At 41.3% G+C, this 25123-nt stretch overlaps 2 protein-coding genes across 3 annotated transcripts; one reads left to right on the plus strand and one right to left on the minus strand.

Annotated features, from left to right (window-relative positions):
- Nucleotides 1–4590, plus strand: LOC100543297 (tubulin beta-1 chain). The gene is made up of 4 exons (XM_085220281.1): nt 1–158; nt 761–869; nt 1104–1214; nt 1426–4590. Exons 1-4 carry the CDS (start codon nt 102–104, stop codon nt 2484–2486), a joined length of 1338 nt encoding a protein of 445 aa, XP_085076407.1. The 5' UTR covers nt 1–101; the 3' UTR covers nt 2487–4590.
- BPHL (biphenyl hydrolase like) lies at nt 2786–17615 on the minus strand. 2 transcript variants are annotated; one of them, XM_019613765.3, is made up of 7 exons: nt 17465–17615; nt 16166–16269; nt 14478–14644; nt 9440–9593; nt 7144–7272; nt 5444–5567; nt 2786–3056 (listed from the first exon to the last, which is right to left on the minus strand). In XM_019613765.3, exons 1-7 carry the CDS (start codon nt 17563–17565, stop codon nt 2969–2971), a joined length of 867 nt encoding a protein of 288 aa, XP_019469310.1. In that variant the 5' UTR covers nt 17566–17615; the 3' UTR covers nt 2786–2968. The 2 variants fall into 2 exon arrangements, with proteins under 2 accessions (XP_019469310.1, XP_010706712.1); XM_010708410.4 differs by having other exon boundaries at nt 7141–7272.
- Between the last annotated feature and the right edge of the window lie 7508 nt (nt 17616–25123).

The following is a 25123-nucleotide window of genomic DNA, read 5'->3' on the forward strand; positions in this document are numbered from 1 at the left end:
GGGCGGGACGCAGCGCCCGATTTAAGGCGCGGAACGGGGCGCGGCCGCCGCAGCGCGGAGTGCGGGAGGTAAAGGAGCGCGTGCGGCGTGGTATCGGCATCATGCGTGAGATCGTGCACATCCAGGCCGGCCAATGCGGCAACCAGATCGGCGCCAAGGTACGGGCCGCCTCTCGGCTGCCTGCCGAGGGTCGTGCGACCGGCACCGGGGTGCAGCGCGCAGCTCCGCCGGGGTTATCCTCGACCGGAGCGGGGCTGCCCGGGCTCGAGTCCGCGGTCGTGCGGAGCCGCCTGGCAGCCACGCGTACGGCTCCTGAGGGAGAGGGGCGCGGTGTCACGACCAGCCTCGGGTGTGTGCTGGGGCTGCTGCAGTCGTCTTGCGGTGACGCTGCCGTGTCGGTAGAACAGCATGGCTGGTCTAGGCGGTCTTAAACCACGGCTAGACAATAGAAGAGTCTCAGATCCATGGGTATGCGAGTGTTGTCACCCCGCGGATATGTGCTAAAAATGAATTAGCTCGAATTCCAGCGCTGCAGCTGCCCGTCTGCCCTCGTCTACTCAGCGTTGCTTCTGTTAATTCAGCTGCCGCGGCCAAAGGAAAGTCTTCTGCACTGACTCATGGAGGTGCAGCTTCCTCCCAGGCAGCCGCTCAACCATGCTAGGGAGTGGTCGGGGACGCTGTGCGCACAGACTGCTAATGCGTGTGATTGGCACCGGCCAGCTGTAGTTAACAGCTGCCCTTTCACAAAAATTTCTTCCAGTTCTGGGAGGTCATCAGTGATGAGCATGGGATTGACCCCACTGGCAGCTACCATGGGGACAGCGACCTGCAGCTGGAGAGGATCAACGTGTACTACAATGAAGCTGCCGGTGAGTTTGTCTGTGTCCTCTGACATCCTTAAATAAATAAGGCAGAAATGCCAGGTCATAGCTTGAAAGATACCTGAGTAAGAGCTGCCATCTACAGAGCTTTGTTCTCAGAATGGCTCTCATAGCCCTGATCTAGACAGTGCAACTCTCCAGTGAAATATGGAGAGCCTGTGGTGAGCGCAGCGGTGCTGCTGTGGCTGCAGGGCCATAAGGCTGCGTTGGTTCCTCCCGCAGGTAACAAGTACGTCCCCCGTGCCATCCTGGTTGACCTGGAGCCCGGCACAATGGACTCGGTGCGCTCCGGCCCCTTTGGACAGATCTTCCGACCCGACAACTTTGTCTTTGGTGAGTGAGCGTGCCGTGCAGGCGTCCCCCAGCGTGAGCGAGGTGCGTGCAGGAGGCTCAGAGCAGGCGTGTGAGCGAGCCGGGGGCTGGATCCCAGCAGCGCTCTGGGGATGGGAACAGAAGGGGTGTGAGCCCCATGGGGCGGGCGGAGGTGGGTCTGCGTTCCTTCCGGGGGCACTGACGTGGCTCGCTGCTGCCGGTCTGCCCGTAGGTCAGAGCGGGGCCGGCAACAACTGGGCCAAGGGGCACTACACCGAAGGCGCTGAGCTGGTGGACTCCGTGCTGGACGTGGTGAGGAAGGAGTCGGAAAGCTGCGACTGCCTGCAGGGCTTCCAGTTGACCCACTCGCTGGGCGGCGGCACCGGCTCGGGGATGGGCACCCTGCTCATCAGCAAGATCCGCGAGGAGTACCCCGACCGCATCATGAACACGTTCAGCGTCATGCCCTCTCCCAAGGTGTCGGACACGGTGGTGGAGCCCTACAATGCCACCCTTTCTGTGCACCAGCTGGTGGAGAACACGGATGAGACCTACTGCATCGACAACGAGGCCCTGTACGACATCTGCTTCCGCACCCTGAAGCTCACCACTCCCACGTACGGGGACCTCAACCACCTGGTGTCGGCCACCATGAGCGGCGTGACCACCTGCCTTCGCTTCCCCGGCCAGCTGAACGCCGACCTGCGCAAGCTGGCGGTCAACATGGTGCCTTTCCCGCGGCTGCACTTCTTCATGCCGGGCTTTGCCCCGCTGACGAGCCGCGGCAGCCAGCAGTACCGAGCCCTGACGGTGCCCGAGCTGACGCAGCAGATGTTCGACTCCAAGAACATGATGGCCGCCTGCGACCCCCGCCACGGCCGCTACCTGACGGTGGCTGCCATCTTCCGAGGCCGCATGTCCATGAAGGAGGTGGACGAGCAGATGCTCAACGTGCAGAACAAGAACAGCAGCTACTTTGTGGAGTGGATCCCCAACAACGTGAAGACGGCCGTCTGCGACATCCCCCCGCGTGGGCTCAAGATGTCCGCCACCTTCATAGGGAACAGCACGGCCATCCAGGAGCTCTTCAAGAGGATCTCGGAGCAGTTCACGGCCATGTTCCGGCGCAAGGCCTTCTTGCACTGGTACACGGGCGAGGGCATGGATGAGATGGAGTTCACGGAGGCAGAGAGCAACATGAATGACCTGGTCTCGGAGTACCAGCAGTACCAGGATGCCACTGCTGATGAGCAGGGTGAATTTGAAGAGGAAGGAGAGGAGGATGAGGCTTAAGTTCCCTCTTATCAGAAGAACGTCTAAAGCTGGCATGTGTATGGAATGACTTTTGATAGTAGTGGTAAAGCATGTTCTTTAGATGCTGTGTACCCAATTATCCTCTTTGCACTTGTAACTTTGACAGATTTTATCAATGTAACAGTTCCGAATCCCAAGTTATTACAATGGTTTTTTGTCCTTTATAATGTTAAGAGCACATAAAGGCATGCATTCTAGATCATGTTTTCTGTCTTTCTTAACTCCCCCATCAGCTATTTCTTGCCCCACTGGCTGATTAAGTTTCAAGGCATGTTAGATGTCTTGAAGTACAGTGGTATATTCTGATCCACATAAGCTTACATATTGTTAATATGGATCCCTGTCATGCAAATATCTTTTTTCTTTTCTTTACAGGACTCATACCTAATGTGAATGAAAAATGAAATCACTAAATTTCCTAAACAGTGCAAGGACAAATACTTTTAACTTTACAGTTTAGGTCATCGTAAGAATTCTTCTACTTCTCTGTTGAACTCTTCTGCAAAACGCAGATGTAGATTATGCTTTCCTTCTGGCATCAGATGCAACCTAAAAAGAGGGAGGGGGAAGAAAAAAACAAAAAACAAACAAAAAAAAAACAGTATTCTGAATATGCACTATATTCTGGGAGCACAGGTAAACAGTTTATCCTTTTCCTTTGCTCTTGGTTTCCCAAGTGAAAATATTGATGTAACACTGCACTGTTTCTGTGTATGTGGATCAGAATGTCAACTACAGAAACAGTTGAAACAACAAACATAGTTCCTCCACTTTGCGAAGGATAAACTATGCTTTAAACAAATTTGTGTCTCAGACCTAGTTTAAGAACCTCTTCAGTGGTCTGCAAAGATGACACTGAAATTTAGGTGAGTAGGATACATCTAAAGGTATGTCAAGCACCTGAGCTGCTTTGCCTCTGTCAGAGAACAGTGCCAGTGCTGAACAGTCTGGATGGTGAAACTAAATCTGTAGCCACAGCTAACTTAATTGGTATTTGCATTGACTCATTTTTCTGAATAAAAACAAATTCAGAACTAATATAATCTACTTTTTTAAAGTAATAAGTGAAGTCTATACTTCTGTAGTTAAATTGTGACTTAAGCTAGAAGAAGGTTTAGTAAAGTCTCTGAATAGTCTAAATCTTTAGGCTGTTAACTGATAGGCGAGCCAAGACTAAACTAATTGCTGCTGTTTTCTCTCTGGGAAAAACTTCATGTATGTACTTCTAGCACATATATCATGTTGTGAAACTCCTTGTTTAACAGCTTTTATCAGCTTCAACAGCTAAAGACCACATTGTCTGATACTTTGCTATGTTGTCTTCATGCCATTTAAATCCTTCTACAGCAAAGGCAATAATTCTTTTGGTGGTGATCAAGTGATGCTTAGTTTTAGGAAGAAAAGAGCACCAGTGTGAACTTACGTAGTTCTTCTAGTATTTCTGTCTGAATTTCATTAAGACTGTTTCTTCAAAGACAAAGCAATATACAGATATGCAAACGTAACAGCAGCCATGAATACCATCCACAATGATATACCTAGTATTACCTAATTCTAGCCATACAAATACAGAATGATGGCATGCTTATGACAGAAACAATGTATCTGCACTACAAACAACAAATCCTTTTCTAATTCACTATTCAGAGAGAAATCAAGGCAAGAAAAGGTGATATTCAAATTATTACTGAAAATATGCTAATCTTAGAACTTTTCACCTTTCATGAAATATCTTCAGTGCAACGAGAAAAAGGAGGTCATGTGCCTGTCTTTTCTCTGTATTTCTGATATTTAATCATTGGTTTTATTTTTTATTGGATAAATGCATATATGGGAGAGCACTTCAGCACAAAGACATGTAAAGAACAGCTTTATGTTTTACTGTTTGGCAACTGGTAACACTTTCTACCCTTGTGGTCCTTCTGAAGAAACTATCTGATCTTTGTCTAGTTTTTGTTATGGCATGCCTTAGAGCATTTTTCAGGGAAATCTAACACGACTATAGGTATTCCAAGCAGGACATCTGTGGGAGTAACTGACTGTCAAGCACTTAAAATAAAAGTCTGTATGTGGTTATTAAGAAGGTCTCCTTATCTTTCCTGTTGCATAATGTCTTTTATGAATGGTGGAGCTGACTTTAAGGTAAACACATCACTCAATTTCTCGCAGAGATGACATCAGTGAAACAGATTCTTACACTTTGCATTCATAAAAATGTTTCAGTTCTAATTCTTCTCTTGAGTGTTAGTCAGCATGATCTGTTGCTGAGTAGTAATAGAAACCTTGAATTTATATGCAAATCTATGAAGAAAAGAAAGATAGTAGAATCCCTCCTTTTTATGGGTAGCATTTTTGGGTTTTCAGAATGAATGTCTTGACTTTTCTTGTTTATGGAGTAATATCTGAACATAACTGTATGATTTTTTTTTTCCCCACGTCACTTTTCTGAAACAACAAATTCAAGGAACTTCTGAAAAATAAAATTTTAGAGATTGTTGCTCACGTTAACAGGGAAGATCAGAGATCAGTATCCTCTGCTTCTCTCTATTAGCTAGTCCTCTTGCTCTATTTGTAGCATCTAAATTCATTGCTCCACTGAATGGAACAGAAATTAGGTATCTCACAATATAAGGAATGCAATGACTATAATAAGATATATATATGTATACATGGTGAGAAGTGGAAAGATCAAGAGGACTTTCTTTACTTTCTTTTGGAGAACATTAGGAAGGTACTTATTGAATTACTGATTCTTATTTTTTACATAAAGGCCCAAATACACTGTTTGCATAACTTGACAGGGAAGTTGAGAATACTTTCATCTACGTCAGGACCGATTTGTCCAAATGCTTTTTTTTTTTTTTTTTTAACATTGTGGATTTTAATTTCTGCTTTTCCTTAACAATCAGTCAGAAACACTCCATTGTGTAACTTACCGTGAGCCTTTGATGTGCTCATGAATGTATTCTGCATGAAAGCGTGGAACCAAAGGGTCTTTCTCACCATGAATTATTAATGTAGGACATTTAATATGAGGCAGCAACTGTTGACAGATACTACCTAGGGAGAAAATAAATGAAGGTTACACTTCATTAAAAAAAAAAAATAAAAATGAAAGACCAAAGCTGTTTCTACTTTGGTCTCAACCTCTACTTGGGTTCTAGCTATTGTTTCTCCTTGTGGATAGCAAGCAATTATTTCACAGAAGTGTATTAACAAGACTAATATTTATTTCTTTTAAGTAGCGTACAAAAATTTGCTCCATTAGTGGTCATTAACAGAAACAGACACAGCAAATGAAGCTACTGTCCCCAGCCCTGCTTTTTTCTCTTCAGCCTTAGTTTTTGTTGTTTTTGCATTCAATGCTACATTTTGTTACATAGGTGTGTAAGACCCCCAAATCTCTTTCAGTGGGGCTTCTCCCCAGCAGCTCATCTCCCAGTTTGCACACATAGCCAGGACTGCCCCTTCCCAGGTGCAGAATCCAACACCCACTCTTGTTAAACTTCACGTGGTCGGTGATTGTCCTGCTTTCTAATCAAGAAATCTCTACAAGGTATCTCCATCCTTGATGGAGTCAACAACTTCTCCCAATTTAGTATCATCAACAGACATGCTGAAAACAATTTCTAGTCCTGCATCCAAGTCATTTATGAAAGCATTAAAGACAACTGGCCCTAAAATGGAGCCGAGTACTACAGACCTCTACATTTTTTTGCAGCTAAGCAGGCTTCATGTAAGCTTGACAGGAAATACAGGGGACAGGAGATAAATTTCAACATATTTACCACTAAATTTCACGGCACACGAACCTATGTTTCAATAAAGACTTTATTTTTATATGTAAAGAGTATATACTAGTTGGGCCACTTAAAGACAGTAAGTCAGTAGTTAGTATTTAATTTGGAAAAAAAAACCCACAAAAAACAAAAGCCCTAGAAATTCACTTTCTGAAGTCATCTATATTGAAATAAAGAGAGGCTTCAAAGTTTAACTGGACTGGGCTTTTGACTTACTCTTTGTTGCAAAAGTCTATGTAGAGTAGTTGGACAAATCTTCAGAGATGAATATTCAGTAATGATTATATTGCCTGGTTTAATTATTTTGGATTTTAAATAGCCAAGCTGCGTCAATAGTATTTTTTTTTTAATGTTTTGTTCAGTTAGAACTGTCAAAATGTGAACTTCCTTCTTTTTGTACTCATTATATGTTACTAGTTTTTAAAAAGTGTTTCAGCTCCCATTTTCAGAAACTTAGATGAACACACCTGACGTTCTGGAGAGCTTACAAATGTCACCAAGAGGTAGTCCTTCAACACTGAGAAAGTAGAGGAGAAAAAAGCTTAGCAGAATCCCTCCTGTTCAGTCTGCATGACAGAAACTATTTACTAACGTAGTTTTATGGCAGAACAAGCAAAGAGACTCATCAGCTAATGATTTCCATAAATCTTTTATCCTCCTGTACCTTGCTGGTTCTGTGAACTGTCTATGAAGTAACTGCTTTATTCATAAGTGTGAGTCAGACCCAGCTTTTAATGCCATATGAAGAGGCCTTCCTTTCCTGACTACTAGGATTCTTAGCCAGAACTGTCTGCTACTGTAACTGCTTCAGATTAACACCGTGGAAGCCTTACCACCTGATTTCTCAGCAAAGCGGGCTATTCCATCTACCCAAGCCTCACAGGTTTCTGCAAAGTATTTATGTCCATACAGCTCTTCAAGTGGTTTCTTAACCTTTTCACTCCATTTTGAAACATCTCGGATACCTACATAAAATAACATTGAAATATGTTAGGATCTTACCTGCAATAAGACAAAACTCAATACCGACAACGTTTGAATAATTTTTCAAAGCTGAATGCAGACATTTATTTCAAACTTGAAACTGCACTGAATGGTTTTCAACAATTCTTAGTGGGGAAAAGGTTTAAAAAAAAAAAAAAGTTGTTTTATTATCCCTGCTGGAGTGTGAGTTGCAAAACTGGCTTATGACATTCATTAGGAACAAAACTATATACATAGGACAGTTCTATGACTTCTGATTTTTCTTTTTTGAGGGTATGAAGGAGTTCAAGGAGGTACTTTGTGTATAAAAAGAGAACTATTTTTGTAACAGTGTGGCAGAGCTGGCAGCACTTTTTTATATCCTTCTGCTTTTCCCTTTGGCTTATGGGAGGAAGTTCTTCCATGATTCTTACCACTGTTCAGAAGAATGAAGCTCTTATTAAGGCATTCCAGCAGGCTGACATCATTATACATCTACCATGGTCTTAGAGAAAAACAAGCAACTTTACTTACTAGAGCCCAGTGACTCATGACATCCTGGCTATAGTTGCAGAAGTAATCTGACATCAAGTTCACCTATTTTTCCCCTAAAATTTTCAATACAGGTCACAGATCGGACACCCATCAAGGTCACTTTCATTCAACCGTATTTCAGTTGTAATTCTTTAAATCAAGAAAGCTCAAAATAATGTTGACAAAGGAGAGAATGTGAAAGAGACCTATTCAATGAAAAGTACCAAATCATCAAACAGTAATATACACGTTAGCAAAGCTATTAATTGGCTTCAAACAGGAATTAAGGGGAAAAAGGAGTTTGGCAGTAATTAACAAATCTGTGAAGCCAAACAAGCAAAGCAGTACTGATTGATTGAAAGTGTTGTTTTATAACAGCATCTGATTGGTAACCACTGGGAAATAAGTTTGATCATCCTAGGCTGTCTGTTACTGACTTTATTGACCAACTGTTTCCATTACAAACTGCTGTTTTATCTGTGCTGCTGACCTTATTTTATGAAGATGGGAGAAAAAGAAAGCTAAATATTGAATGGACACAGTACCAAAAGAAAACCTTTCTCTCTTACCAAACCCTCAACCATAGATGAAATGCACTAATACTCGAGCAGCTTTATCAGCCAGACAGAGATGCTGAAAGCACCAATCCACAAAAAGGCTAAAAGTCAGCATTGGAGAAGATACTACCTGCAGTCCTTTCAAAGTAAGACTTTTTTTTTTCCCAAATGACTGATTCTGACTGATGTACATTTTGTAATTGTTATGTAATAGAATCTCTGTTCATATAATAGCATGTATACAAAGCTAAGAAAGAAACAGAATAAACTACTGCTACTCCTACTGATAATAAAAATGACTTAGTACAGGTGATTTAAGTACACATGTGTAACACATACACTAGTTACTTGGCTGAAAAAACAGCCAGGTTCCACAGCTGGTATAAATCAAACTCCAATCATTTAAATAAAACTATCCTCAGTTACACTTGTTGAGAGACTTTACAGTTATCAGAAATCTGGTGTTTGTTTATTTTGGAAAGATTTTGTAACCACAGTAATTAACTTAAAAGAAATGCAAATTAGAAAGGTATTCTGGGATTCTATGTGAATAATTCATTTGCTTTCTGACCTCCAAACGGCAAGTTATGAGCTTGTTTTCTCACTACATATTATATGTGCCCTAGAGGCAAAAGTTATTACGTGTTAACATAACAATTTTCTGTGGACCATGTCTAAAAGTTGTGCAAGATGTGAGAAAGTAAATTCAGCCAGGGGTTAGTAAGATTATTTAGAATTTAAATTTAGGAACTTAGTATAGCAACAAAAATCTTACCTTCTGAAATATACTGATAAGCTACTAGAAATTATACTTCTTAGCGGCTATTGATGAGGATTTCTTTTTAATCCTGCTATGTTACCCTAAGTAATAGTCAGGAGATTTTTCCCTATGATTTTAGTCTAACCCTATGTGTAACAACTTGGTGAATTTTGTACCCTGTTGCTTTAAATTAAATTTAAGGGAGACAGACCTTAGCTCTGTCTCTCCTTAGCTGTAATGTGACTAAGATCCTTGGATGAAGATGAAACGAATTATTCTAGAATATGATATTTCTGTAGCCCTTCAGTTTATACGTACCATTATAAATTCTCACATCCTCTTGAGTAACGCTAGCGTTTGCTCCCCAGACAACCATCTTGTGGATAAGGGCTGGATACTTTGCGGCTGCAATGAGTGCTGTAATGCCACCATCACTCCATCCCAGCAAAGAGAACTTCTTAAATTTCAGTGCCTTTGTTGGTACGAGAAAGTTATATAAAACTGATAGTTTTAGTAAGCAGATATAAAGTGTTTATCAAAAACCAGCAGTACAGATCTAGACACAACACTGCATAGTAGAATTAGATAGGGTAACTCCCAGCTAGATTTTCCTGCTAAAGGAAAGGTCATATACTTAAAAAACAAACAAACAAACAAAAACCTCTACTCACACTTCTAATTTTTCATGACTATTTAACGAAACAATCAGTGATTATATTAGATTCTAACTGCATTTAAGAAGCTGTCTTGAAATTAAGAAATGTTTATTTAGAATATAGCGAAGACATACAGAAGTATTAGAGATTCACTACGTCCTATGACAGTGAAGTCTTAGAGACCAACGGTACACAGAATGTGTGGATTCTCTTCATATAAAATTGACAAAGGCTACTGCAGTGTGGGATGGTATGTAACCCAAGATGAACTTAAGAAAAGTTTAAGACTTGGAAAATGAAATCCAGTGAATTAATTTATTGATGCTAGCTGACCTATTTAAAAAAAATCTATAATGATTAAAAAATGCTTAAAGAGTGTTTGCTATAGGATTGTATCAAATTTAGGTGCCTAATCCACATTTTCTGAAGCATACATGACATTTTAAATATTAGTACCTCACGAATTCCAATTCAAAACATTAATATTGCAATATCTTTTTCTCAAAAAGGAAGGCTCAGAACAAAAAATACGTCAACGGGGACATTAATTAATTCTGGCTTGTGCATTGCTTTCCACTTAGAATCTGAAACTAGTTTTCTCATATTCCAAGGCCTGTGGTAGAGGGTAAGAGCAGTGACTGGAGAGAGGATTTTGTGAGTATGATGTTCAGTGAGCAAAAGGTGAGGAAGAAAGATGCTAGGAAGCAAAGGAATAGACCTCATTGCAGCCTTCCAGCATTTAAAAGGGGATTATTAACAGGAGGGGAATCAACTTTTTACAAAGGTAGATAGTGATAGGACAAGGAAGAATGGTTTTAAGCTCAAAGAGAGAACTGGATGATTGGATGTCAGGGGGAAGTTCTTTACTTGAGAGTGGTGAGGTGCTGGAACAGGCTGCCCAGAGAGGTTGTGGATGCTCCATCACTGGAGGTGTTCAAGGCCAGGTTGGATGGGGCCTTGGGCAGCCTGGTGTAGTACCAGATCTGGAGGTTGGTGGCCTTGCATGCAGCAGGGGGGGTTGGAACTTCATGATCCTTGGGGTCCCCTCCAACCCAACCCATTCTATGAAAGAAATCTGAAGTTTGTACTGGAACAATATTCAATAGCAGTTTTGTATATAGGAGCCTGAGTTTGTGAACTCTTTAGCAAAAAGGCATAATTGAAAGTTTTGAAGGTTTTTTCTTTGTGTGTGTGTATTCTTTTTTTCTTTTTAAAAATTTTTAGATGGCTTTAAAGAAGATATTGTACTTTTGAAGGGAAAAAAAAAGAAGTTAGTTAAATGCGTTGTTTTGGCACTCAGTGTGCTGCTGTTGGAATACCAGTCCTGCTTTCTTTGGAGAGAAGAAAGCAGAAACAGGAAATGAGAGAAACAAAAGAACTACAGAGAAAGGAAAAAGTAGTTTTAATCTGGAAGCTTGCTCCTGCTTGTAAACATGATGCTCAAGTGAGGCACAGCCTTATCAGTCAAACTGATACCTGTTTTTTTTCTGTTGCTATTGGACTTATCTGGTTTTGGCAGCTTCCTTGATACCAGGCTCACTGTAGTCTTGCTCAATCCCAGATTTCATCTGTCTAAGCCCTAATTAGCAAACAGAAAAGAAATAAGATAGGGGATAGAGGACATGTAAGGTAAGATCTGACAACAAGAAAAAGGAGCCTTGAATTTTAGCAGCTAGTTACGTGTATGCCCTGGTCTCAGAAAAAATTAGTTACAAATGACCAATTTTCAGTATCGTTCTGCCAGTGTTACTGGTGTCTTGGCAAGTTTTAGGAGCTGGCAGCAGTACTCATAAAGCTTAAGTTTTTGTTGTTGCTGCTGTTCTCCTAGTGCCAGTAGCAAATTATGCATCTCAAAGTTGCCTGATGGGTGGAATAGATGATTAAAATTTTTGTTCTCCATCCTAAGCAATTTGCCAGTGCTTTAACTGAGATCCATTTGCCGCCAGTTATGTACTTCTCTCACTAACTAGCTGTTATTTGGTTGCATTTTTGGGGGTTTTCTCAGGATGCCTTCTCAGCAGGAAGAATTTATTTTATCCTCAGTGGCCCTCAAAAAAAAAAAAAAAAAAAAAAAGCCAAAACCAATGCAATGTAACAGATGTCTTGGTAATAGTGTGCATGTTTGTTTGCTTTAGTTTTGAATGACTTACCCTGCAGGCCTCTAGCTCACACTGGTAGTTACCTGTAAGCTAGGTTTCAGCTTCTCAGTTCCGTGGGTGATTTTGTGCTGTCTTTACCCAACAAATGAACAAAATGAACTCTGTACTATATTATTTCTTTGGACCACAGCAAGTACGCCACAAGGGCTGCAGTTGATCTACAAAAACTGGGAGAAGCCCAAACCCACCTTTTTACTTCAACAGTAGATTTCCAGACTAAGAACCTCTTAAATATCAACTGACTGTTTCCACAGTAATAATCTTTAATGCTTTGGGCCTTCATTGTGTTTTTTGTTAGAGACTGGGATGGAACATAGCAGAATGGACCTATATGCACTAGATTCCTTCATTTTTATCTCAATTCCTTTGCAGAACATGTTCAGTGATACATAGCACTGTCATCTGCATCAAGGTGCTAAACACTCTTCAGAATTTATACTTCTGTTACTTCACTGAAATCCCGCAGCAGTCACAGCTCCAGGAGGGGCACCAGAATCTGAAAGAGTCCAGAATAAAGGTACTGAAGACTCACCTATACAAATGGGTTTTGCCTGTCTGCAGGCTGTCTGCATACAAACCACATACCATTAGACAGCCCTCTGCAGGAGCTATGACTTTGTTTTATGCTGGAAATCCTAGTTAGGGTGATTACGTGGGATTTGTGCTATCCTTCACATGTTCTGCTAAAATAGAATCAAGTTACTTGCCCTTGGGAAGATTTTAACAAATAGTTGTTACATGCTTACATCAGTGAACATCTTCAAAAAAACAGGATGCCACATCTCATTTGTTTTGGCAGCTTCAGAAATCTGTGGACTGCTGCCCTCTTTGACTGCCTGCCTTATGATTATATGCTTTTTAAGGACAGTTCTAGCTCTGTTTTCTATTTTGCAGCTATTAGTTTTTCAACAGAGGCAGGGAAAGGGAGTTACAACCATTTAAACAGAAAGTTTGTCACCTACCCATGATAGCAGCTTTATTTTCTTTGTTTGTGTAGCAGAAGAAATTGTTGACTTACTGTGCAGAGAGATTGCTTAAATGGTTAGAGGGCACAACTGTATTTTAATCCTGATTCTGCTGTCAGATTTATTTTGTTTCACCATGCAGAATACTCGAGGAAGGCTGCATTTCCAGCTTCATATGGTTCTTTCTGTAAGGTTACTGCTCGTTACATAAATACAGTTGGATTCACTGACTGAATCTTCTCTCATATTTTTGGAATTTTCATGCTCTGCCAACTTTCTTAACATGGCCAAAGAAACTGTATAGCTTAACATAACAAGGCCAAAATATTAGTTAGAACTAAACCAGAAAACAGTGTTAGCACTTAGAGGATGGAATAAAAGCACAGCTTAGGAACATAGATTTGAAATAAAAAAGAATCTGTAAGATGGAGAAATAATAACAACTTTGAATCGTAGTCTTCATAATCACAATAGCAGCATTAGTTAAGATCTGATATGATTACAGGAATCCTTTGATTTCCCACAAAAATTATTTCAGTAATAGGCTGTAAAATGCAAAGCACCAAGTCAGTTTTCAGAATCAGATGTCTCTTGAACTGGATTGCTCGAGGTAAAATGTCAAGCTTGTATTAGCCAGAAAAATTTCTAAGAATTTTCACTATTGTAATCTCTTCTAGTTAAATCACCCGGCTTAGTCTTTGTTTTTCATATATAGTTTACCTAACTTACATGGTTTCCATCTGTAAATCTCTTAGGGCAGGGTTTTGGAATAAGAACTTATTCCTTTGTAATTCCCAAAGCTGAACTTCTCTGTATATTGCAGAAGAAAATATTTTCCAGAACGGTGTATATCTGCCCAGTTTTAAGGCTTCATTTGTATGTTTAGCTTAACTTGTTTTCTGTTGGAAATAATGTGCTGTCATGGTTTTGACTGGAATAGACTTAATTTTCTTCATAGAGGCTTGTATGATGATGTAATTTGGATCTTTAATGAAAATAACAGTGATAACACACCAGTGTCTTTAGTTATTGCAGAGCAGTGCTTATACAGTCAAGGATTTCTCTGTTTCTCATACTGATCTGCAGTGAGGAAGCTGGGGGTGCAAGACAAGCTTGGAGGGGACAAAGCCAGGTCAGCTGACCCCAAGTGATCATAGGGATGTCCCATACATGAGACCATGCTTGGCAACACAAGCTAGGGGAAAAGAAGGAGGAAGGTGATAGGTGTTGAGAATGAAGGTGTTTGCCTTCTCAGGTAACAGTTGTGTGTGACGAGCTGTGCTTTCCTGTGGCTGAACATCTGCCTGCCAACGTGAAGTACTGAATGGATTCCTTATTTTGCCTTGCTTGAATGCACAGCTTTTGCTTTACCTAGTAAACTGTCTATCTCAACTCACGATTGTCATCTTTCTGATTCTTTTTCCCATCCCATCAGGGGAGAGTGAGCGATCAGTTGTGTGCTGCTGAGCTGCCTGCTGGAGTTAAATCCATATTAAATGTTAAATATTAAATACAATACATACTTAGCAGCACTCTTCCACCTGCAAAACTTAAGAAAAATAGGTTTTATATTTACCTGCATAAGATCCACAGCATCTTTTGCATCTCTCTCAAAGAAATCCGGAGGGAAGTCTCGAGAGGGAGGGATGGACTGTCCGTATCCTCGTGGATCCCAAGCGACAATTGTGAATAGTTGCTTATTCATGGACTTAAGCTGTGGTCCAAAATCGGTTTGACCACTCCCTGGAAAACCATCATTCTTCAATTAAAGTAACCACCATAATACATATACAGCATATATACTCTAGATGGAAACTGGGGAAACTTGTATCTTAATTCTAAAAAAGAGGCTTTATACTTTATCTCTATTTGTAACTAAGGGTTGCAACTCTCAGCCATGAAGTACATAATAAAAATCTTTAGAAGTATCTGCAGTATGATGAGAGCAAACTTTCTAGTAGGAAGGCAAGCTTATAAAAAACGATGCTCTGCATGGATGTTCTAGAAGAGCATCTTAAACTGAGTTTCCTGGAATTATTATCTGAGATAGGGACTTATCTTTGACAGATTTAAAGCACGGTTATTGCTGTTCATCTGACCAGCACAGAGGAAACTGTGAAAGAGGAGGAATACGCTGACAAAATTGTGATTTACAGGTGAAAAGCACTGGGTGAGATGGTTCTTATTTGATGAAACATTTCAATAAGACTATGGGTGTTTGAAGCTGAGCTATAAATACATTGTTTGAAGAGACAGTAGTGACACGAAAGTACAGAATTCTAACTTTTTATTTTTCTAAGATGTTTGTTGCCAAAATAAGTCAAATAGATTTCTTTTCCTCCTGACACAATACAGTTTCTTTCATTTATAGCCTTGACTTTCAAAGGATTAAATACACTGAGTCTAGAAAATATTGTTGCACTAAGCTATCTGCGAACACCAGGAGAAGACTGCAATTTATTTCTAATTTGGATCATGGTTATGTGGTAACAACATCACTACTTAATTAAAACCTGTCCAGCTCTACTATGTAATATTCATATAATGAAATACTGAATTGGCTACTTATTGTTCTATTAAAATGGCTGCTCAAGGGCTAAATATGCTGCAAGAACCCAGGAAAAAAGCCTGTGAAAATTTCAAAGGGTTATAATCAAGAGCAGTGGTCTCACTGGACAGGTCTTGTGTAGCTAGCAGAATCTGTTGTCCATCTCTGAAAGTCATTGAGAGTTTCAATGATGTTATCCTCAATAAGCACAACATGAAAATGTGTTTTAAAGCAAAAAGCAAGTCTCAGCCGTGCCTTTTTCTCTATGAGCATAAACTGCAACGTTTATTAATTCAACTGAAATGCACCTAGTTTCTAAGAGGAATGCAACAATCAGCTGTGTAACAAATACAGCTGATCTGTTTTTTTCCTCACGTTACTTTGCACCTTTTTGTAGCTATTTGCTGGACACCATATTCCTTTTCCCACAGTCCAATCCAGAAGGTATGAGTGACTATGAGAGTTAAGAAATTGAGAACCAATACCATTTTGTATAAAAGTTGCCCGGTGATATATTTAAAATCTTTAAAAACAGTTAACTAGTTGCTATACCTCTACATTTTCCTATCTTTTATATGTGTAATAATTCACCTTTTAATGAAAATGGTCTATAATCGGGTGCTGGACGTATTAGAAAATAGTTTGTGCACTCTAGCAAAAGAACAGATGGTTAAAGAGGTGGTTGCACTACAAAATAAAAAACAAAATCTCCAGACCTAGCATTCCGGGAAGCAGAAGAACTGCATGGCTTCCTTCTCCTGTTTGCTGATAATGCAGATTGACTCCATTCACTTGGATTTTGGCAGATGTTATCGAAGTACTAGGGATGCAGCAAGGAAAACAAAAACATTCAGACAGGTAATTCTCATTACTACAAGGACATTCAAGGAATACAGAATACTTACTTTGTCTAGATATGAAGGATAATATAGGAAAATCTAAACTTGCCCTTTCACAGACACACGAAAGACCTCACAGGAGTGCAGGTGGGTTCATTACGTGACCACGAGAGAGGTGATGGAGTTTCCTATGGGAAAACTCAAGACCCTTCTGGACACCTACCTTGTGAGACCTACTGTAGGGAACCTGCTTTAGCAGGGGAGTTGGACTTGATCTCCTGAAGTCCTTTTCTGTCATTTGTACTCATATTTCACAAATCTAGGTAAATGATTCAGATAAAGGAGGAAAGAAGTATTGACCATCCAAGAAGGGGAATATAATTACAGCTTTATGTAGCTACAGAAATGTGTTGGAAAAATATGTATTACAGAGGAGAAACCTCTTTATGCCACATAATTTTGAAGTAGCTAGGGTTGACCTTACTGCTTCTGGATTTCTCTGTCTGTGAAACACATCACAATCTCTTGTTATGGTGTATATATTGCTCTGCAATAGTAGCACATATAGAAGGTAACCAACGTGTAGTTCTTGTAGGCAAGGGATGTACATTATAATTTTGAGATTCAGATAGTGTTAAGACTTTTTCCACAGCTCTACATTTCTCCTGATCAATTATTAACGTTGGGGGCTCAGGAATGTTGCTGAGCTTGTGACGTACAACTCCTGGATCGTGGCTCAGTGTAAAGTCCAATGGAATTCCAGAGTTTCACATACAGTGTGTTTTTAACGCTTTTTGAACTAATATATATATATATATATATAAACATGCTGAGAAACTGCCCTGGAGCCGGGTATTGCTCAAATAGATGTAGTCTCCTCCACACGAAACTTCTGTGTCTGAACTCAGTTCATTATCGCTACTGCCACCGTGATTTCATTTCTGCAAAGCATCCGTTAAAACACCACATTTTTCATTGCCTGGCATAATCATACCTGCAAAAACCCACTTAAAACAGCAAGCAACAGACAAACAAACATCGACAACCCCACAGCCCGCAATGTAAAGGAGCCAGCAGCGTTAAGGCTTATAGCCGTGCGGAGCACACGCCTGCAATCACCGTGCTGCTACAACGCAGAGCACGCAGCGAGCCTCTGAGGACTGTGCTTTTCATTACCCGTAGGAGGCGGCCGGTCCCCGGCTTGTGAGCAGCGCGATGCGAGGTTGCAGCAACAGCAGCGCCGCAGCCCCACTCCGCCACGCCATGACACCTGCCATGCCTCCCCGCCCCGCCCCGCCTCCTCCCCCTTCCCTGTGGGGGTGCCCCGTCCTCAGGCCGTCACTCGCGTGCCCTGTGAGCGGCGGTACAGCACCAGCCCTGGGAGGCAGCGCCGCCACACGGCACGCCAGCGGCCACTCCGCGCGCCCTCCCTCCACACACCGCTCGGCGGGAACGCGCCTCTGCTGCCGCGCTCTGATTGGCGGCCGCGGATGTCAGTCAGAGCAGGGAGAGACGGTGCTGGTCGTTGGTGTGCTGTGGTGAGGGGGATAAATAGAAGCGGGCCGCGATTGCTGCTGTTCTTACTAGCTGTGCGAGGAGAGTTGGGGGAAAAAAGAAGCTGTGATGGTTATTTGGAACTGCAGCTCTGCCTTTAACATGGATAGTAAGGAAAGCCCCCGGCTGGGCCTGTGCTGAGGACTGTAGCTTCTCTGGAGCGAGGCCTCCTGTGTGCCGAATGCAAATCGTAGAATCCTGGAATCCTCACCAAGAACCGTTAACTCTGCCACGTGTGGAGGAGAAAGGCCAGTCTGAGCCATAGCCTGCCTAGGCTGACGGTGAAGAGGGCTGTGCAGGTAGTGGGGGAAACACAGAAAGCCTAGGGCTGGTACCAACCTTGGAGAAGACCCAGGAAGCACAATCTTCTGCCCTAGACCTGGGCAGGAGGGATTTTTCCAACCAGATCAGTTGTGGCAGGGTAAGTTTAGGTTGAATATCGGGAAAAATTTTTGTACAGAAAGTGTTGCTAAGCACTGGAATAGGCTCCCCGGGGAGGTGGTTGAGTTACCATCCCTGGATGTGTTTTAAAAACTGTTTGGATGTGGTCCTCAGGGACATGATTTAGCAGAGGGTTGTTAGGGTAGTATGGTTAGGTTGTGGTTGGACTTGATAATCTTTAAGGTCTTTTCCAACCTGAATGATTCTATGTTCCTGTGCATGTTTCCCCCAGCCCAGTGGGAGCTCAGTGTCTATCCTGAGTGATTAATTGTTAGCCTTTTTGCTCCACTGCAGTTTGTTTGTGTAGGACCAACAGTGCTTAGAGGTGAATGACAGACACAGCAAATGCCAATGCGTAAAGAGATTAACACAGCTGTGTGAGCATACTGGTTTCGTTTATCCCCCAAGCAGATCAAACCATTTAAGATTAAAGTCTTTAGTACAGCTAATTACAAGTAATCCACCATCAAGACAAGCTGCCTTTACTCTTGCCCAGTGGCATATGTGAGACCCTGCAGTTTCCTTCCACTTTCAGAGGCTCATTTTTGCTGTGCATGTCACTGTTCTCACTTCCTTCTGGTAAAAGATGGTGATAGCTGACTGTTGTGAGTTCACACACACAAAAAAAAAAAACAAGACATAGCTTGCTCTTTGGCTACACAAACTGGTTTATTTCTTTTTCCTAAATTCTGGCACTCTCAAATCAAAAGGATTCCTATCTCATGTTTTACCTAGGAAGATGTCTCAGACTTTTTGTATCCAGTTTCATTTCTGTAAAAATGCCTTTCAACATCTGATCTTACACATCCTCCTCCTACTATGGCTGAAGATGTAATAACTTGTCGGAATGTGTGGTGAAAAACTGAGGGATTAGATAGAAAGCATTGAACACAATGTAGGAGGAGAAAAGAGGTTATTAGAAAGGTAAACCCAGGTCTGTCACCAGATAAGAGAAAAGGGAGATGAGAAGGTTTATATATCACTTAAGAATTAAGGTTTGGGTAGTTCTGGATCAGTTAACCACACTGCCATTGTGACGAAAACAAAATGGATGTGCTGCACCATGCATTGTTTCCAGGCCTTTAATCACAGATCTGGGCCAAATGAGGCACCATTCCTTTCCCTTGCTTGGACTGTGCAACTCCTCTCTCAAAGTTTTGTGCCACCTTTGGCCTAAAGAGAGAAGAGCAGAAATGGTTCTGGCAAAAACTTTTTTTTCCTGTGTGTGTGGAGAAAATGAACTCCACAAAATATAATGAATGAGAGGAACTCCTGAGGGGAGAGAGATGCCAGCTGGGTCCACAGAGCAATGGCACCAGCCGTGGAAGAAAGACCCTGCCAAGGTTGGATGAGGATGGAAGATAATCTGGGCCCAAAATGTATGGGAAGTTGTAGGTGGCACCCTTCCTTGCCCTGCAAACTGCATTATTCTATTATAGAACTGCTAAGTTCCTGGCTCCCTGTCACATAATATCATAGAATCATATAATTGCTCAAGTTGGAAAAGAACTTAAAGATCACGAAGTCCAACTACAACTTAACCATACTACCCTAATTCTTACAGCCCTCCTCTAAACCGCTGAGCATCACACCCAAATGGATTTTAAACACAGCTACAAATGGTGACTCAACCATAGGGAGCAGTTGGCTCTGCACTTATTTTGCACAGATGCATTTAATCTGGAAATAATATAGCTTCACCCTTTGTCTCCAGTTCCACTAAGCAATTGCTATAGAGTTTCTTTCTGCTGCAGACTAGGTTCTTGAGCCTGTGTACATGTTAGTAGGTTGTTTTTCCTTCTTTCTTTTGAGCTGCTTTTTATGAAGTTAAATATCCTGCTGTTTTTGTGTTTGCTCTGACACTTGGATTCCTCTTATTTTTAGATGTTAAGAATGAGTCAGTGTATTCGCTGTGGGAGAAAACCTTGTTGCTGCAGCTCCACAGAAAGGTACGATTTGGATAGAGGTGAATTGCCTAATTCAGAGCAGAGATCACAGAATCATAGAATGGCCTGGGTTGAAAAGGATCACAATGGTCATCTAGTTTCAACCCCCCCTGCTGTGTGCAAGGGTCCCCAACCACCAGACCAGGCTGCCCAGAGCCACATCCAGCCTGGCCTTGAATGCCTCCAGGGATGGGGCATCCACAACCTCCTTGGGCAACCTGTTCCAGTGCTTCACCACCCTCTGAGTGAAAAACTTCCTCCTAACATCTAACCTAAACCTCCCCTGTCTCAGTTTAAAATCATTCCCCCTTGTCCTATCACTGTCCACCCTCGTAAACAGCCGTTCCTCCTCCTGTTTATAAGCTGCCTTCAAGTACTGGAAGGCCACAGTGAGGTCTTCCCAGAGCCTTTTCTTCTCCAAGCTAAGCAAGTCCAGTTCCCTCAACCTTTCTTCATGAGATGTGGAAATAGCGATGTTTCTATGATTCTGTTTTGACCTTTCAAACAAGAAAGATTGAGCAAATATGGAATTAATTTTGGAAATTTGTAGGTGTGAAGCATGCATAGAAGCAGCATCTTCTTATATCAGGAGACCTGTTTAGTTAGTGTAGTAGCCATGTTCAAAATGACTTCTATTGAAAGAATACATAAGTAAGTAAATAGTGCTTTGTTATCAGCAGATCAGCTGGTAGGAAAAGATTCCAGATATCTTGGCTCAAAGAGCATTGCAGGTAGAAGAAATTGAGACACAGATAGGTATGTAAGAATTGCTCTTTTGTTTCTATTTGTCTGTTTGTGGAACAGGTTGTATGAATCTCTTTGCGTTTATAAGAGGTGAACTTAGTCCCAGATCTGGACCCAGATATTTCTTCTAGCCCTCCGTTTTGCTCTCGTGACTTGAGATATGTGTGGGACACACAGGAGTTGCAACCCATGGTTCAAAACCTAAGCGGTATTACTGACTAGCTAAGGTGATTAGAGTGGATTTTTGTCTCAAACAACTCTCATCAAGAATCTCTGAGTTCTGTAAGCTTTAGTGCTTCTTATCCGACTGCATCTTAGTTCTGGTGCAAGTTAGCATCAGTACCAAAGAAATAAGGAAACTGTGCTGTAGAGAAAGGAAGTGACCTACTTACAATTATAAAGGAGATGGAGAGAGGAGGGAAACCCAACGTAGGTCAGGAGTTCTCTGACTCTTTCATTTCATTTGTGGGACAGCTTCCTCCAGCACAAAGGCAGTCTATGGGCTCTGTATGCTAGACCCTGTTCTGATCATAAATTACCCCGTGGATGTCCCACCTTTTCACTTGCCTGGGCCACACCGAGTGAAGAGAAATTGTCTTGGGCCACATATAGAATATATAATATGGTTAATGTATATAGGTAACAAAACTTATTATATATATTTATTTTTATTAAAATAAAAAATCAGCAACAAAAACATAAAACAAGTGGGATATTTGACTTTGTTTTTGTGAAATTAATGCATCATTGTCTGCTTCAATGGAAGTGGTTGCAATTCTTAGTGAGCTCTCCAGGTGTTCATCAGAGATTTTTGTTGAACTGTTGCTCTTGTACTTCATCCTTGAAACCACTTGTTTACAAATGTATGTGCTGCCAAAAGTGACGACGTGAATGAGGTGTGGCTGTGAAGTGAGGGATATTTCTCTCTGCTAAGACTGTCTTATAAAAGTTCAGAGAGAAACATGATCAAAATTTTCTTTGTGTTGGATGTCTGATTGCAGCTTTACACACCCTGTTTGAAAACTTGCAGGTATTGTATTCATGTTGACTGAAAATGGAGCTGCAAATATACAAAACAATTGATGACATCTTTTGGAAATCTTGAAATCTATTCTCAAATTTTTTTATCAAAATAAAAAGCAAGGCTGCATCTTTTCTGCTGTTCACAGGACCTTGTTTAGCCAACACGTCAAAACATATGAAATTATTTGTCATAACTTAAGCTTGCCATAATTTACGTAAGTTTCATTTCAAATGCTGTTATGATTTGAAACACAGCACAGATAAACTGATTTTCGCCTTGAAGGTGCATATTTAACTCATTTAAATGAGCAGCCAAATCCACCGAAAACCCTAAATCTGTGAGCCATTTTTAATCTTTGAGTTCTGGCACAAATTTTCCTTTTGATTCCTTAAAGGACGTGATTTCATTTAGCAAACCATAAAATCTTTGTAGTATTTTACCGTCAACTTAGCCACCTTCCTTCAGAAAAGTAAATGCTGTCCCCATAATTAGTATCCAGACTTTAAGGAACTCCTGGAATTGTCCAATGGATTGAATGATTGCCTTTGTGAAAGTTACAGCTTTAATGATTTGCACGACATTGTCCACATTGAAAGCTTTCACACTTAAGTTGTTGATGTGTGATGCAGTGATATTTCATCAGTTGTGAGTTGCTGGTGGTAATTGCATTGTCTTCTATTAATATTACAAGTCCCTCTTTTTTACCAACCATTGGCAGGGCACCATCAGTAGCTATACCGGATATGTTGACAAAAGTTAAAGAACATCACTTCAATATAGTTTTTTACTGTTTCATACAGATCAAGAGACTTAGTTGTGTCTTTTAATGACACCAAAGAAGCAATTTCTTTAGTGACATTACATCAGTCGTCAGTACCTCTAATGAAAATGGCAAGTGGAGCTGCATCTGTAGCATCAGTACTTTATCACCCAAGCATAACATTTAAAATTAGCAGTTTCATTCTCCAAATTTCTTTTGATAGATGCTCCACTTTCTTCAGTTCACCTGGCTACAGTCTGATGAGACAAACTGATTGTAGAAATACCTTTTTTTTTTTTTTAAATCAGGATACATTATATCTGTCTTGCTTTCCATACATAGATTAATAAACTCACCATCAGTAAATGGCTGATTTTTTTGCAGTCAGAATTGCTGCTGCCTAACTAACTTTTATAAAAGGGTCTGTTGTTTTTTTTTTTTTTCTCAAAGATTTTGTAGATATGTTGAAATATGAATATCAGTGATCGCTGTGTTTTTCTCACCAAGTGGCCCCAGCACATGCCACGTGTAATACATGTGGGGTTGGATGTGACTGAGTGTCTGCAATGAGTGTAAGAGGAAGAGTCAGCACTGCTCTGTACCACACCCTCCCAGTTTTCCAGCCCATAACTGTGCTGATTGCACACCGATGGTTTGATTGTTGCTGAGCAATGGGTGCACATCTGGGGCTGGGCCAAGCTGAGCCACTTGGCAGGGGAACTGGTAGGGCAGGGCTTGAACTGGTGGTTGATTGAGCACCTGCTGATGGAGTGCTGTGGGCCATGTGAGCGGAGGGGTGGACTGAAGGTGGAGCCACCCTGGACTCATATAAAGGCCAGCCATTGAAGGGAGAGCATCTCCTGGATTTAGGCTGCTTCCTGAGAAGGAGTGCTGTGTAGCCAGAGATCTCTTTCACCAGTTGGGTGGGTTCAGAGCTTTCTGTATGTGACTATTGGCCTACCTGCAAATACTTTGGTATTGCCAAGAATCTGTCAGAAGAAATTTTGCTTCTTTGTGAGCAGAACAGATGCCTAGAGGGTACTGAAAGCTAGGGAAGAAAGCCCTCTGTAGTGCTAGAGAGTTGGTAGTTGGCTCCGCTTGTACTGGATGATCTTTCCTACTTTGTTTGTAGATCCCTCTGGCGATGTACAAGGCTGGGCATATTTCAGAAACTTGAAGATTCTTACTCTATTTTTCACATGCCTTCAGGGCTGAATTAAGGTCTTTGTTGTAGTATAATGATAAAAAAGTGAATGCAGATAAAAGCAGAGCTGATTTAAAGCCACTTGACCAGGGGCCAAGTTCACGAGTATTGCCTCTGTTTGGCAAAGTGGCTGCAGGAAGAGGGAGCCAAGAGCTGTCAGCCCACTTTAAGTCCATATATCAAACATTTACAACAGTGTCTTCTCTGTACTATTAATTGGTATTATTTAGCAGCTATTTTAGAAGCAGTAAAGATTGCTGGAGATGCTTAGCTGCTTGTGTGCTGTTAATGAACATATAGTAACAAAATTAACTGACTAAATTGCTGTGAATACATTGATTGTAATCCTCGGGGCATATAAGAATTTCTGCACATTGGCTTCTGCGTAACAATCACTGTAGCTACAGGATGGAGGCTGCACTTCAATGACCATGTACTATTAAACAGTTCTTACTTTGTCTCTGCTAAAAAAGCTCCTAGACAGGCTGCCTAGTATGAAAGAGAAAGGAAATACAAATTATTGCAAGGAACATAATCCTAAATTGGTCCTTCTGCCATAGCTCAAAAATTCCTTGCATTTCAGTCTGGGGATGGTGCTAACTCGCTTCCTTGGGCCTATTGGAAATCCTTCTTATGTTTCACCCATTTAACCTTGCTTTGAGACCTCTAGCTTTGTTTTTTACTATCAGTGTCTAAAGAAAGATGTCCAGTACTAGTTTAAAGGCATCATGGAGATTCACAAATTCCGTAGGTAGTCTATTTCAGTAGTTAATTATCCATTTTATTAAATATGTATTGATTCGCATTTCAGCATGTTTGGCTGCAGCTTCCAGCTTCTGGGTGCTATGCTGTGGTTTTTCACAATACCTAAGAGCTTATAATGCCTTGTACTCTGCCCAGGACTCTGTGATTGAGTTCTGTTGACAGTGTACTGAAAGATTTTCTGTAGCTCTCCTTCTTTTCTATACCATCCACAATGTGATCTGAATGCTGAGCACTAGTGTAGAATTGGACTTGCCAGTATCAAAGCTTAAGTGAACTTCTACCTCCCACATCCCAGTTCAAAAGTCTTTGACTACTCTGTGCCTGTTGTACTGAGATCTTTCTACATCTTTCATTGTCACTGTTACTTCAGAATGTAAAGTCTTGGCTTGCTTTCCTT

This window comes from Meleagris gallopavo, chromosome 3 (assembly GCF_905368555.1).
Source record: "Meleagris gallopavo chromosome 3, MGAL_WU_HG_1.1, whole genome shotgun sequence".
Classification (NCBI taxonomy): Eukaryota; Metazoa; Chordata; class Aves; order Galliformes; family Phasianidae; genus Meleagris; species Meleagris gallopavo.

Excerpts from the sequence above, each read along its gene's own strand:
- LOC100543297 (XM_085220281.1), top strand. The coding sequence starts at position 102 with ATGCGTGAGATCGTGCACATCCAGGCCGGCCAATGCGGCAACCAGATC. Across the intron at positions 159-760 it reads GCAACCAGATCGGCGCCAAG|TTCTGGGAGGTCATCAGTGA; the intron begins GTACGGGCCGCC and ends AATTTCTTCCAG. Across the intron at positions 1,215-1,425 it reads ACCCGACAACTTTGTCTTTG|GTCAGAGCGGGGCCGGCAAC; the intron begins GTGAGTGAGCGT and ends GTCTGCCCGTAG.
- BPHL (XM_010708410.4), bottom strand. The coding sequence starts at position 17,565 with ATGGCAGGTGTCATGGCGTGGCGGAGTGGGGCTGCGGCGCTGCTGTTG. Across the intron at positions 16,270-17,464 it reads GGACCGGCCGCCTCCTACGG|TACTTCGATAACATCTGCCA; the intron begins GTAATGAAAAGC and ends CTGCATCCCTAG. Across the intron at positions 3,057-5,443 it reads GAGCACATCAAAGGCTCACG|GTTGCATCTGATGCCAGAAG; the intron begins GTAAGTTACACA and ends CCCTCTTTTTAG.